The sequence below is a fragment of the Pinus tabuliformis genome, chromosome 2_1, assembly GCF_031772625.1.
Source record: "Pinus tabuliformis cultivar Carrire ecotype Pingquan chromosome 2_1, CPIR1, whole genome shotgun sequence".
NCBI lineage: Eukaryota > Viridiplantae > Streptophyta > Pinopsida > Pinales > Pinaceae > Pinus > Pinus tabuliformis.
This window is the reverse complement of record NC_142299.1, coordinates 546778263-546793283: the sequence shown is the minus strand read 5'-3', so window position 1 is coordinate 546793283 and position 15021 is coordinate 546778263. Positions and strand designations below refer to the sequence as shown.

Sequence of the window (15021 nt, the reverse complement as noted above, 5' to 3'; positions counted from 1 at the left end):
AATAAATGAAATGAAAACCCGGGAAGGAAAGTGATCGATGGTCGATGCCCTACAAAAGAAGAATTTCAAACAAAGACTTCATGACATTAAAGAAAGTAAGAGATCCAGCAGCTCAAGGACCCATGAAGAAGAATTTTTTGATAAATGGAGAAGTGCTTAGCTTAGAGGGAGTTGTAACAAGTTCCTAATTACAAAGGAGCTTGGTTAAGTTCCTAGTTAGAGGAAACTTTTCCGTATCTTCCTCAATTGAGAGGAAGAGATAGACACAACATTCTTGTCTTCACTTTGGAAGAAAGAATGGAGGATTGGGTAATCATCTTGTATTCGATGCTCTTTGAGGATGTGTAGAGCATCCAAGATAAGAGTAGGCAAGAGGACCGATATTGTTTGATGGTTGGGAACCCAAAATAAGAATATTCCTAGAAGATCACACTCAGTGAACACTCAGTTGGGTATGTACCTTGAGAGACAATGATAAAAGTGTTTATATATCATTGGTCTTTCCAACATTGTTTTATGATCTAATGAGAGATAGAGTTGTTAGTCAAGGCCCTGCTATAAACAATGTTGGTTACTATGATGCTATAACAGATGGATTGCTAATATGGTTTCTCCTACGTGAATTATTCAAGCTTAAAAGATAGCCAAATGCCTTGTAATGATTTATGAATACCTTCCTAGTTTAGAGGGAGTGTTGAAGAAAGTGTAACTAGGTTCGATCTTCATAAATGTAATTTTGTTATTTGGATTTATTCAAGAATATATATATATATATATATATATATATATATATATATATATATCAATGAGTTTCTTGCTCAATGAAATAGGTCTAGTACCTGTCAAAGTGATATAGGAAAGTCAAAGAGTAAAAATAAATATTGAAGACCCTTAAGGGAATGTTACACCATGTATATTTATGTATTAGAGTCAAAGATATCCCTCCAAAAAATTCACAAGTTCTCTCCATGCAATGACATCACCAAAGAAGCTAATCCGAAGAAGAAAAGACAAGTTCGCCTCAAGTCATCCTAAAGGAGGGACATACATCTATATGTAAAGGTCGTTCACTCCTCCAACGACAAGGCACAATCACCTCTAAAATCAATGAGAAGGAAGACAGGTTAAGGGTGAAGGGAAAGCGAAGAAAAGAAGCCTCTCATGCAGCGAAGAAAGAGGAAGAAACATCGAGCCTTGAATGTTTGTTCTAAGGGTGAACTACAGTCACACATGTGAGAAAAGGAGGGCTATATGCAGTCATTACAACAACACTATCATAGTCACATAGATGTCATTGTTTGAGCTAGAAACTTTGGCCTATAAGGCCTCCCACTAAAGCGAGGAAGTGACTCTCTTAAGCAAAGAAGGAAGGAGAAAAATAGATAAGGTAAATGCTCACACGTACGAAGAAACTAGGGCTCAAGTGCTGTCATATCAAGTTCGCAACTACACATCAAGAAAGAGCTCAGTTGGATAAGAGAAGGAATGTATCCTCATAGGTGAAGGACCTCACTAAGAATCAAAGATAAGTATCTCTTATAGAGCTAGCATAACAAGGACTATCACAAGTTGTTGGGAGAAGGAGGACGAAGTGCCAAGAAATGAAGTGTGAGAAGAAGGAAGGACTTGACTTGTGCTTGGAGGATATTCTTGTCAAGGGTCTAGGGTTTGGCATTGATCAATAGAAGCTTCAATAAGATAAATTTACAAAAGTGTTTTCCTCTCTAAGAGAGAAAGGTTTTTCCCTAGCAGAGAGCCAATATCTTGTGTTCTTGTTTCTTGTGTTTTCGTAGCAGTTTGATGAAGTAAACACACATACAATAATAATAGGAGAATAAGATCAAGCTAAAAAGAAAATTGTAAAAGTGTTTCACAAATTGTTATCAAGTTTAGAAGAATCCTAATATCTCTAATTTCCCTACATTCTTCAACACAATCCCCATCAACAACGTAGAGATTGTTAAGCATTATCTCTCCCCATCAATTTCATGATCAATTGGGAAATTTCCTACTAGATAGTCTGAGAAATGTTGACCCATTACCTTTAAGTTGAGTTCTCTACCATTTGCTAGATGTGAGAGCCAACACATTCCCAAAAGTAAGCCACCCATCACTTTCTTCAAGCACATTAATGTGAAATTACAATTGGAGATTCACCAAGTGACAAAAGACTTGTAGGGGTGAGAGTTTCATGATAAAATAGAGAAAATAGGGGGAGGGCTAAGAACAAAGTCAAGTGGGAGAGAGAAAGAGAGTAATCAAAGGGGGTGTGAAACAATGAGAGAAAATTCTTTAAGGGATAGACAAGGAGCCCGGTTACTGTAATGATTCAAACTCTGGTTCACTGATATAACCTCAAAATGGACCAAAGACCAAGGTTGAAACCTTACTAACAACACATAGAAAAAAGGTAGCGAGTTCATGGGGACACACTAAGGAGAGAGTAAAACAAAATCAAAAGAGGCTTAGTAGAACATTATGGGGAGAATTTCCCTTAGAGAAATTAGTTGAGGTAGGAAACCATTACACCTCTTCAGACTCCAAAAAACTACTAGAAGAAAATAAAGGGTAATGATCTAGAGGTGAATTCCCACTGAGAGTGAGTTGAGCATAGGTTGCAACTTTTTGAAGTTGTGGAGAGTAAATGAGACGATTATTAAATAATGAACCCAAGACATAGTAATGTACAAGATACCTGGAGAAGATGATTGGAGTAACAAGAGTAATGAGAAACAATAGAACCATGAAAACCAATAATATGCCTTTCTATCAACCCAACCATGTTGATAAATCCATCTGTGTGTGGTGCAACATCCCTATACTTACCATGAGTTTCTACTTGAGTTCAAAATGAATATTTTGCATAGGAGATTTAACATGAACTAAACATTACCACCAGCAATTACTTCCCGTGTCTACAGATTATTGAATTGATACTTGGCCCACGATTAAACAAAATAATAATCACAATCCTGTAATGGAGGTATAGCTAAAATTGTACCAAGAGAGTGTGTGGTCACATCCTTGTCCCTAGATGTTTGATAGCCATAAATCTAACTCACATGTTGGGGCTCTAACACTCCATTCAAAATATTAAAATTATTATTGTTAATTATTTTTTATTAAGGATGACTTCATGTGTCTACAAATTATTGAATTGATACATGGCCCACCATTAAACAAAATAATAATCAGAATCTTGTAATGGAGTTATGGCTAAATTGTACAAAGGGCATGTGGTCACATCCTTGTCCCTAGATGCTTGATGGCCAAAAATTTAACTCACATGTTGGGGCCATAACACTCCATTCAAAATATTAAAATTATTATTGTTAATTATTTTGAAGAATTTTATCTATTGTAAATTGAAAAATAGATAATCACACATTAAAATAACTGGCCTCTTGTCACATGTCAACCAAAATAACTTGTTCTAAAAAAATTCAACAATTTCACATGGCCTTCTTCTTATTCATGAGCATATTTCAACCTCCATTTCTATAATCAAATATTCAATCAAAATGTCTATATGAAATATATTAATACATGACAAAAATCTCTCCCAATATTCCATCATAATATGAAATATATTAATACATGACAAAATCTCTCCAAATATTCCATCATAATATAAAATGACAAAATCTCTCCAAATATTCCATCATAATATAAAATATATTAATAATGCCAAAATCTCTCCAAATATTCAATCATAATAGCTACTTTAATATAAAAAATATCATAACAAACTCAACTAAGCTTACTACTAAATTGCGAATTGCTGTGACGTCAGTCTCTTGTCATACGTGAAACTCTACAACATCATTGCATTGCTTTTTGCAATCTCAATTCACGGAATTGGAATTAAGAGACTACCCGGCTCATAACCTATGAATCACAGATTTTTCAAGTCATTTATTTTCTAATTTGTTATACTTTTATATAGATTAGAGACAAAATGTTCAAAATTGAGTTAAAGATGAAATGACTTTTGCCGACTTAGTCCAAACATTCAGCATCAACACGCTCAAGGACACGACGAGCTTCCTCTTCTGTTACGGGCAGAACTTTGCGAATCTTTAATCCACCTTCCAGAGCATCAGGGTGTACTGTGAATGTGAAATAAAATGTATTGGACACCTGGTCAACGCCACATATGGAGATGCATGAATCTCATCTTACATAAAGCAGGCATCAAGCAAACCAATGACACAAATGTTTGAAGGAGGATTTATAATCGCAAATTTGAACCAATGAATAAGACTAGACTCCAACTCTGAAACAGACCTCCACTTTCTCTCCCATGGAGTGCTGCACATTTCACGTTTTCAACTACGACATACCTCGCTACTTCTTAGTTCTGGTCTGGTAACATGTGCAACAACTTCAATACTTATGAGTGGTCGCTTTGGGTCATCTAGTTGCGTGAATAAAACACAGGATTTGAAACAAAGGAAGTCCCCAACATGTACCTACAATCAATCAATATAGTTTTTTAACCTCAGTTCATTTGAGTCCTATTGTTAATGGAAAATGCATTTGTTTTAATTTATAGTAGCATTGACTCATGTAATTTTTATATTTGTATTATACATAAATCATTATTTTCATTATCAATTTTAGGAATATCCCAGAATCATATCCTGGGAATATGAATTAGGTGTGAGGACATTTTTCCCAACTTAATTTTATTAAAAATTTCTCAAAATGGACAATCCAATTGAATTCAAAGACCTGAGGGTTAAATTAAGTTACATGTGCCTTAAAAGGTCATTTTACCAAGGCTTTGTGAATCTACTACCCTCGATTTTCTTGGAAAACAAGTAGGTTAACATGCCATTTTAGCGACGATTTGCTAATTTACTACTCTCGATTTTTTTGAAAATTAGGTAGGTTTATTTGTAAATTCGAGTTGTTTTTACTGTGATTTTTTAAAGTTTTTATGGTGGGTGACGAGTTTAATAAGTAATCTTGGGCAATCGATGTGCCCTATGGATTTAGTGCCCTAAGAGTTTTTTAGGGTATTAAATTTATATACAGTCAAAAAAATCAATTTAAATAGCACAAATGAAGATTTGACCTCAAATTTTTCTACCAAATTCCAGCATAAAAGAAATCCAAAAAATCACACTAAAAACAACTCTATAAATTTACTACTTTTAAAAGTACTTAATTAGTTTTTATTAGCCTAGCGTATCTACTTAAGAAAAAAAAAAGGTTATCAGGTTATCCTTATCATCTTAATAGTTAATCTTGCGCATCATATTTCTAAAATGTGTCAAAATCTACGATATGAAATTTATAAATAAACTAGCAAATCAGAGAACGATTAAGAAATTAAAGGGATCAAAGTCAACTAATGAGTTCGGGGAATTAAAATATCTAATTTTGCAGGAAGTGTTACTCACTGGTCTCAGAAAATCAACACGATCAACTTTCAGAAAGCAAGGAGCGCGACCAAGAAAAGCATAACACGTCGAAAATGCCAACTCAAAGGCACGATGCATCAGAAACCCTCCAAAGATTCGTCCATGTAAGTTGCGTTGTTGTGGCTGGCAAACGAGTGCATTTACAAGCCTTGTGTCTTTTATCAGTATGCTGTCCCTGTCTGCTAAAGCTGCAGGCATGTCACACAACACACGACCATCTCTCAACAAAGCTTCTACTCTCTCACCATCGCCATCACCATGCAACCTGTTGCTTTCCTCAAACTCCTTTCCACGTCTTTGTCTTTCTTTCTTCCTTCTCATATCTCTTGCTTCACCTTCCGCCAGGAGTGCCTTCTCTGTGTCTGTTTGTGGTACAAGTCGGTTAACAAGGGTTGATTTTCCCGTTCTCAAGTCTCGTGACACAAACGTAAAGTTTGTAATTAGAGCAACAGAGTCCCCACTTCCAGTGTCCCCTGCGGAAAAGGCCCAAGCAAAAATCTCATGGGAGCTTGTTCAATTACAGAACAACATTCCAAAAGTAAATGGCAGTGACGAAAAATAGTAAGCCATTGTTATATAAATACCTCCAGATAGCTCAGTTATGATCATTTGAATCTCAATTGATGAGCGGCCATCCCAACTAACAGCACCAACAACTTTCAGGTCAGTATACACACGGATTGGTTTCTTCAACACCATCTTGTCAAGAGACGCTGTAACTAGTAACAATGGTCTCGGTGTGTCGTCATAATCGGAGCAGTGCTGCAAAAAAGTAAACCATTAAGAATATAATGTCATTTTTTCTGACTCGACTCTAAAATCTGTATGTGCAAGTTTGATCAATCTAAAACAATATGTAAAAATGCTTTTTTCATAGGCAACTTTGATGAATCTAAACAATTATATATATATATATATATATATATATATAATCAATTAAGTAAAATATATTTCTTTTTAATTCTGTAAAATATGTTTTATATATTGAGCAATTTTTTTAGGTAGAAATTACATAAGAGAAATTATTAGCCAACCCACTGCGAACTGACAAGTGTGATTAATTACCCGGACGAGAGGAAGAGGGAGAACATTGCAAAGGCTTAAATAAAGAGCAATGCTATATATATATATGAAAAATTCATATAAGAATACATACAACATACTTTAAATTCCAGTAATCTTGAAGTGTGATTTTTTGGAATGTATTTTTGATTTATTTTCCAATTTAATTTGTCTAAAAGATAGAGATAAATTGAAATCACAACTTTGAGAGGTGAACTCTTCATAATAGAAGTGGATTAAAGTTTTAGGGAGTGTTGAATCCATATATGTAGTCAAAACACCAGTTTAAAAAACACAAACTAAGATTTGGCCACAATTTTTTCCACCAGATTCCAAAAAAAAATCCGCTAAAATCTCCAAAAAAATTACACTTTAAAATTATTGCCCCACCTTTATTTTATTAAATTTAATTAAAAATTATATATATATATATATATATATATATATATATATAATCTCTGTTATTTATTATTATTGATTTATTAAGTTTGATTTTATATATATAGACACGCACGTTCCATTGTATATTAATATATTTGTTCATAAGAGCTGGCTTTTAAAGATTATTGATGTATATTATATTAATATATACACTAACAACAAATAATATATATGTTTAAGGACTTATGCATGGATCAGCTTCAAAAGAGTATGGACGTTTACTTTGTTTTATTTTACATATAAAGGAAATTTGAATAGATGACTAATATAAAGTAAATGACAGCTAAATGTTAAAAACGGGATCATCGTCACATATCTATCAACACCTCACAGTAGAACTATGCTGCTGGGTCCTCGGCATCCGTCGTTGGAATGGGGCGGCATTGTATATCAGCAATACCATTGTATATATATCAGTAAATATCAATGAAAAAAAGAATGATTTTCTGCTCCAAGCTATTATATGGAAGACGCTATGGTCTCTACATGAGGTGAAGAGCATAAATTAAAAGTAGAATCAGATACGTCGTAAATCTCTCTGAGATTTTAGAAGTACAACCAGATAAATCAAATAACTCCAGAAATAAAATATAAATTACCTTGAGAGCAATGGTGCCCGCTAAGGCATCTAAATCCTCTAAAAGCTTCCCGATCCTGACCTCATTGTAGGGATCCCTGTATTGCTCTCGCAGTATGTGATCGGAGGAGAAGTTGTAGAGTATGCTTGTGCGGCTGTGACTCGGACTTTTGGCTTTGGGGGCCACTGGCCACTGTGACTGTGGGGGTCTCAGAGAAAAATTTAACACATGCTTTTCCAATATGCTACGTCTGACCTGCCAGAGAGCATTTGTGACAGTCGAGTTGTAGAGACGCGGCCACAGGCTAAGGGGCTTGCGGAGGGTCTCGCCAGCGTCTATTGGAGGGGATTCGTCGAGAGGAGAAGCTACAGAGAAAAAGGTGGCCATTGATAAGAGGCGGAGCACAGTAGCACTCTATGAAGTTACTATGGTGATACAATGAGGGAGGCAATAGAAAAGGGAGGCGACTCGGAAATGGCAGCCCAAAATGCTCACTTTGATTCATCGTCCAGGTTGGCGTTTTATAGGCGTCTGTAGATTATTCCACATGATATGCCGTATTTTATGTACAGTGTGGATCACGCCTAAGCTTATGCCGCGGAAAGCTTCACGGTTCGCTGGTTCATGTTTGAATTTTGGTATCGTTTTTTATTTGTAAGTGATGTTCTGGTTCATGGTATCGTTTTTTTATTAAATTCATGTTCATTTAAAATAAAATAATATTGTTTCTTCCGACGAAAGAGAGGGATGGATATAAAAAGTTAATTGTTGTTTCTTACCAAAATAGAATACATATACTTTTCATCAATTGTTAGGATATTGTCCTGGTGGGTAGGCATGTATAAAAAGAGTTAATTGTTGGATGGATGAATGGTCACAAAAATAGATACAATTGTCAGGTTATTGTCAGGTCATTTAAAAAAAAATATATTGTTTCTTGCGACGAAAGAGAGGTTTGGATATAAAAAGAGTTAATTGTTGTATGGATGAATCACCAAAATAGAATACATATATTGTTGTTTTCATCAATTGTCAGGTTATTGTCCTGGTGGGTAGGCATGTATGTATCAATTGAGAGGTTATTATTATAAAATTTAATTAAATAGATAATGATTTTGTTGAAATATTTTCAAAAGAAGAGTTATTTAGTGGTATGTATTCCTTCTTTATATAAGTGAGTGATGTGCATGTAGTTTTGTGATTAAAATAATTATAAAATGTCAATTGCTAAAGACACAAAACAAAAAAAAGTATGGAAAAGGTTTAAGATAAAGTTGAACTTAAGAGTCATTATTTATTATTTACCCCTTAAAAAAAAGTGTTTTAGATTTGAAATTTTCACCCTACATGCTAAAGTCATAGTGAGATTCCATATTCCCACCACAGTGGTCACAAAGCCTAATAATAACTCAGCACACTTTTCAAACTTCCACAACATTAATACTTCTTAATTTGTTTGAACACATTTATTAATTTTGTCAAAAGTGGCAATTTTTTTGTTACTAATCAAATTTCTAAATTAAATTATTTGTTAAATATTAATTTAATTTCTCATGCTTTTTTTATTAATATATCACAATTTGTTTGAACACATTTATTAATTTTGTCAAAAGTGGCAATTTTTTTTGTTACTAATCAAATTTCTAAATTAAATTATTTGTTAAATATTAATTTAATTTTTCATGTTTTTTTATTAATATATCACAATCTTAAAATTTTATTTAGATCATTTTTTAATATATTAATATTTTATTTTTTAAATTTTAATTTGGATAAGTTTTATTTTATTTTTATTTTTTATGTGACTATTTAATGTTAATTTTAATTTAATCAGTTTAAAATTATAATAAATTAATAAATATAATTTAAGATAATCATAAATATGAGTAATTTATATTAATATCATTTTATAATTCAATTTCTATTGTTGACAATAAATATAATTTAAGATGATTATAAATATTAATTTAAAATGATTATAAATATTATTGACATGATAATTAATAATTATCTTATATTTTAATATGATTAAGTAATTTTTATATTATAATATTATATATAATAGCAACTTATTTGATAGAATAAATTTATAATAATACTAAAATTGAAGTGTATATATATTTGTTTTTTAATTAAAACTTACAAAAAAAAAATACAATATTTTTTTAATTATTAAATTAAATTGATTCATAATTAAAAAATTCAAATATTACTCTATTGGTCTATTTTTAAATCATTACTTCTAATACGTATATTTTCTGCATTTAGATAGCTTCCGGTGGTGGCTAAAGACTTTTCTGGATGAGATGCTTCTCCAATGTATCCAAGACCTATCTTCATAAGAGGAGAGTGTGGTGCCTTGATAATTTCATCTAAGGTTCGAGATATTTTAGCAAATCTAAGGTTCAAAGCTTTTATTTTCTCAAGTTCCTTTCTTAGACTTACTACTTCACATTCTAACTTCTCATTATGCTTTTTTTTCTTCTATGAGTTTATGCTTCAAATTATTTATGGCTACCTTGTTTTCTTCCAAGCAAATTTTGAGTTGAGTAATTTATTCAAAGAAATCATTTTCTTCCAATGCATCCACAAATTTATCATTAGACTCAGAAGCCATGAGTAATTTAAGATCTTAATCATATTCACTTTCTTCACTATTTGACAAGACATCACTATCTTCATGAGTATAATAATTGTTTTACTGTCAAACTCTCTCCTATTAATTTTTGCAGAATACTTCCCTTTGTCATGGTTATCTTTATGAGGAAATTTGACAACTTAATGACCAACTCTACCACAAGCAAAACATTTGAAGGGAAGCTTACCTCTGAACCTTCCGGTGCCCAGTTCATGTTTCTTTACAATGTTCAGCTCATATTCTTCTGATATGTATCCTAATTCCTTGCATTCCTCCTTTTCTTTTCCCTTTGTAGATGCTTTAAATGCGGCTTCTCTAACTTTTGAGGGGCCTCCTTTCCTCATTTCAAAAGCAGTCACGGTCCCATGAAATTGAAAAATCTCTTCAATGGCAGACACTTTTGACTCGAATTTAGGTGTTAGAGATCTTAATATTTTCTCTACTAAAGTAGTGTCCTTTATTTCTTCACCCATATTTTTCATGATATTTACAATCTCATCTATACAAAGAAAGAAACTAGCAATACTTTCATCATTATGCATTCTAAGAGTTTCATATTGAATTCTCAGAGTTTGGATTTTAGCAATTTCTACCTTAGGATCACCTTCATAGATTTGAATGATTCTGTCCCATATTTATTTTGTTGTGTTTAGCTGCATAACTTTGACAAATTTTGATTTTGTTAGACTTCCCAATAAAGCATTGGTATTTGGCATTGTCTTCATACGTCTTCTTTTCTGTTGCATATATGGGAACTTCCACTAGATATTGGTAACCTCCTTCCACAATTGCCCAAACATCTTGTCCAAGAGACTTAAGATAGGCTCTGGTTCTGGTTTTCCAATAAATAAGATTATTTCCATTTGAAAAGTGGCAGTATGATAGATGTCGATCCTTCTTGATTATTCATCTTGTAGGATCTTCCTTCAAGCAATCAAGCTTCTTTTGAAGGACCTTCTCTGATACCAATTATTGGGAAAAATACTTGTGAATTACAAGGGAAAGGAGGAACATATCTCATTTCAAGTTATTTTGATTTGCTAAGAATGATAACATAATCCTTGAAGATCAACAGAAATAACAGAAATAACAAGAGTAAATCTACTCCAGCATTATAATTTTCTACTTCAGAGCCTCTTCCAGAGAATGAGCCTCTCATATAAAAAATAGTAAAACAAATTTCATAAGTAGTTCAGAGAGTTGGTGTCTTCTCCAGTGATCCACTTCTAGGAAAGGAAATTGTCTCATGTGCTAGAATTTGCATGGAGATTGATGTGAGTAAATATCTCCCAACTAAAATGTTATAATTGTTTGCTTCAAAGCCTATTTTGGAACATGCACCTCTCATCTGAAAAACAGTAAAAGAAATTTCCTAAACAGTTCCGAGAGTTTGTATTCTTTCGTCGATGGTCGTCTTTAAGGAAAGGTGATGGTCCCCCATGCTAGAATTTTCATGAAGATGGATGTGAGTAAATATCTCCCTACTAAAATGACATTAAATTTAGATGAATTTAGTTGGAGCCAACAAAGTTCTTTACTATAAAAACTTGAATTTTCAATGAAAAAAATTTCATGAATTGGGGCATCCCCCTACCTCTGTTCTTAATGTTCCAAATGCATGGTTACATGAAAAAATAGATGTTTATTGGATTTTGGTCTAGTAGTTGAGATAACACTTGGTCGAATTAAAGAATCAAATTTGAAATTTGAATACCGACATAATCATTTCAAAAAGTCTAGAAGTCTCCAAATATATGTAGATATCTCGTTATAGTGGCAAGTAAAATAGCATTTAAACTAGAGATTTGTATAAACACTATGGAAGCCTCCACTAAATTGGTGATGTAATGGTGGGCTCTAAAAAAAATCTCATATATTTTATCATATTTAAATAAAATAATTAGAAATATTCCAAAGAGGTATTAGTTTAGTGATATACATAGTGGAGGGCTCCAAACACTGAACAAGTTACTTAATCATGGGCTCCAAAATCAGATCTCATAGATTTTAACAAATTTAAACCTAACTATTAAAAATATTCCAAAGAGGCATTAGTTCAGTGGTGAGAAATTATGCCCCAAACATATGATGTGAACCTCAAAGCGAAGAGCCAAGGTACAATTCCTGAGTGATTTTGGGAGAATACATACCCATCATGATGACTTTCAGAGGGACAAGAATGGGTGCAAGTCCCAAGCAATTTTAGTAAAAAATGACTTCCCTTATGAATTTCAAAGGAAAAAACAAATACACACCCCTCATGACTTACAAAAGGACAATGATGGGTGAAAGTCCCGGGAAATTTTAGTAGAAGGGGCTTCCCTTATTAATTTTAAAGTAGAAAAATAGATACACACCACTCATGACTTAGAGATGCATAAGGGCAAGTACAAGTCCTAAGAAATTTCTAGAAAATGTGCATCCCTCACAAATTTCGATTGGAAAAGACCTAATGCATCTTCCCCTAGCAATTTTGGTGAAATATGTAAGTTTATTACAATGAGGTGGGTGAAATATTATCACTCTCCTAACTCATAAAATATTTCTATCCACCAAATTTATACTCTTATATATACCTAATATAACATAGAGTGTACAATTTGATTTTCTCTCACACTTTCCTTCTTGTGATATTGCTCTCATTTCTCTTTAAATTCATGCACATATCAGTAAGGTTTATTTTCTTGTTTCTATTGCAGTATGACTTTTGTTTGGTTGAGGTATTATTTTTGTTTTTTTCTAATAAAGTGTGTTCCTATTTATTCAGTTCAACCATCTTGCATTCAATTCTTTCAATTAGTGGGTATTGGCTACATGATCCACATGAAAAACAATGAAATTTTTTTATTTGTGCAAGATAACCAATTCTTTGCATACCTTTTATTTTCACATGTGATTTGTCTCGGTCTAATTCAGTTTCTTGTTTATGAAAGTATCATCCTGAAATTCTATGATGTATGTAGAAACTTGAAATGTTATATCTCCTTATGTAGACGTACTTCAAAATTGGAATGCAAATGGATTTCTTAAAATAGAATATAAGGTATTGAATATCCATTTATTCTTCTTAAAACTCATTGTAATGAAGAGAGTTTTCCTCTAGTAATTTTACCATTTTATTTGGTAGAACACATGGTAGAGAATGATGCATTGCTCCTTTTCTCATTATGTTTGGAATTTATACCATTTGACTTAGAGTTTTTTGTACCTTCATTGTTGTTTGTTTTATACCAATAAATTCATTTCTAGTTTGTTTCTTTACCAATATAAATTAAGCGTCATTGTGTAGCTTCATTGTTTGTTTTATAAAAATAGCTTCATTTCTATTCTATACTAATAATTAGTTTTGTTTAGCTTCATTGTTGTAAAATGTTGATCATAAGAGAGTATTAATTCTTATGGTTTATGGAAAATATGAATGAGCATTATGATCTTCACATATTGGGAATGTATTTGTTTTTGAAAAAAATATTTTTTAGGATGTAAATGAATACGAAGGAAAAAAAATCAAGTGGGTACATTTGGTTAGATACATTGTGTTGGTGGATGAATTTTCATGTCTTTACCCACCTTTTTACCCTATTTCCTGTATCCATTTTACATCATTTTTGGTCAATTTACATTCAAAACTGCAAAAGTATACCTGTTGTCATGTCGTTATGAATAATAAATCAATGAAGCATAGTCATAGGGGATTGCTTCCAAAGTGGATTGCTAATTCGGTTATTCTTGAAGAGTTGGTGGAAGAATGATAAAGACTGTGGTTTAACGAATGGTGACCATCGAGCTGGTAGCACTATCTTGAGACATCAGCTACAATGGTGGATTAACCTATCAATCAATCCATTGCTATCTTTATATTCTATTTTTCTTTGGAAACCACTATGTAATTATAGGCAGACAACTGTCATAATTCTAGGAGCTATTAGTGTTAAGAAATTGTATAAGTAGAGTTACGGAGCTGTGAAAGATGGGAGTTAATATCATAGAGAATTATGTTAACTTTGAGTCTGTAACAACATACATTGTAATATCCTTTTGATTAATTAAATTATGATCTTCTAACCATTTCATGACTTTTTTATCCTTCCATAGCCTTGATCAGGTAGTTGGGACCACTCTCTTGACGAGGTGTTTCTAGATAGATGTGTGCATAGGTTTATTTTGGTTAAGTTACTTAATGTTGTGAATGATTATCAGTGTGTTGATGTGAGTCTTAATTTTTTGTTACTCTTATTTTTGTTACAGTCATTACTTGTTGTTACTCTTATTTGTTGTTATATGTTGTCAAATTTATAATTGAATGTTCAATACTGGGTAGGGAAACCGTGGCCTGCATATACTTTTCATGAGGCCCTTGAAACAACTCGTAGAGAACTAGGCTAACATTTAATGTGGAATTGTGTGAATTTCATTATTCCTATCTAAACACCCACATTTTGGCACCATTGCTGGGGATGCTATCAAAGGCGCAAAATTACGACTAGTATTGACCATAGGACTCATCTCTCATCTCGAGGAAGGAATTTTTTAGCCTGCTCTAGGTCCTGAGCATTTGATCATTTTGGTTGCTTTGATTTTATTTTTCATAGGAGCCACTCTCTTGTCTTGGGAAGGGAAGTTTTCATTAGCCATGTTTAAGGTCTTGAGCTTAAATTTGTTATTGATTGATTGTATACTCTTGCTTTTTTTCTAGGGGCCACTCTCTTATCTTGGGGAGGGAGTTTCTCACCCTACTCGAGTTCTCGAGCTTTCAGTTCTCTTGAATTTTTTCCTTTTATTTTCTAATTCCATGAACAGAGATACAAATAAAAGGGGCAGAGGAAGAGCCCCTAAAAGAAGAGGGAGAGATCTAGGAAAAAAATACCTAAAT

The 15021-nt window shown here is 32.8% G+C and overlaps 1 protein-coding gene across 1 annotated transcript; it reads right to left on the bottom strand.

The window, feature by feature from the left end:
- Positions 1-3999: 3999 nt before the first annotated feature.
- On the bottom strand, positions 4000-7897 carry LOC149201501 (acyl-coenzyme A thioesterase 2, chloroplastic-like). The gene is made up of 5 exons (XM_089401294.1): positions 7532-7897; positions 6014-6191; positions 5409-5902; positions 4344-4472; positions 4000-4140 (listed from the first exon to the last, which is right to left on the bottom strand). The coding sequence occupies exons 1-5, from the start codon at positions 7895-7897 to the stop codon at positions 4000-4002; spliced, it is 1308 nt and encodes a 435-aa protein (XP_089257420.1).
- Positions 7898-15021: the final 7124 nt, after the last annotated feature.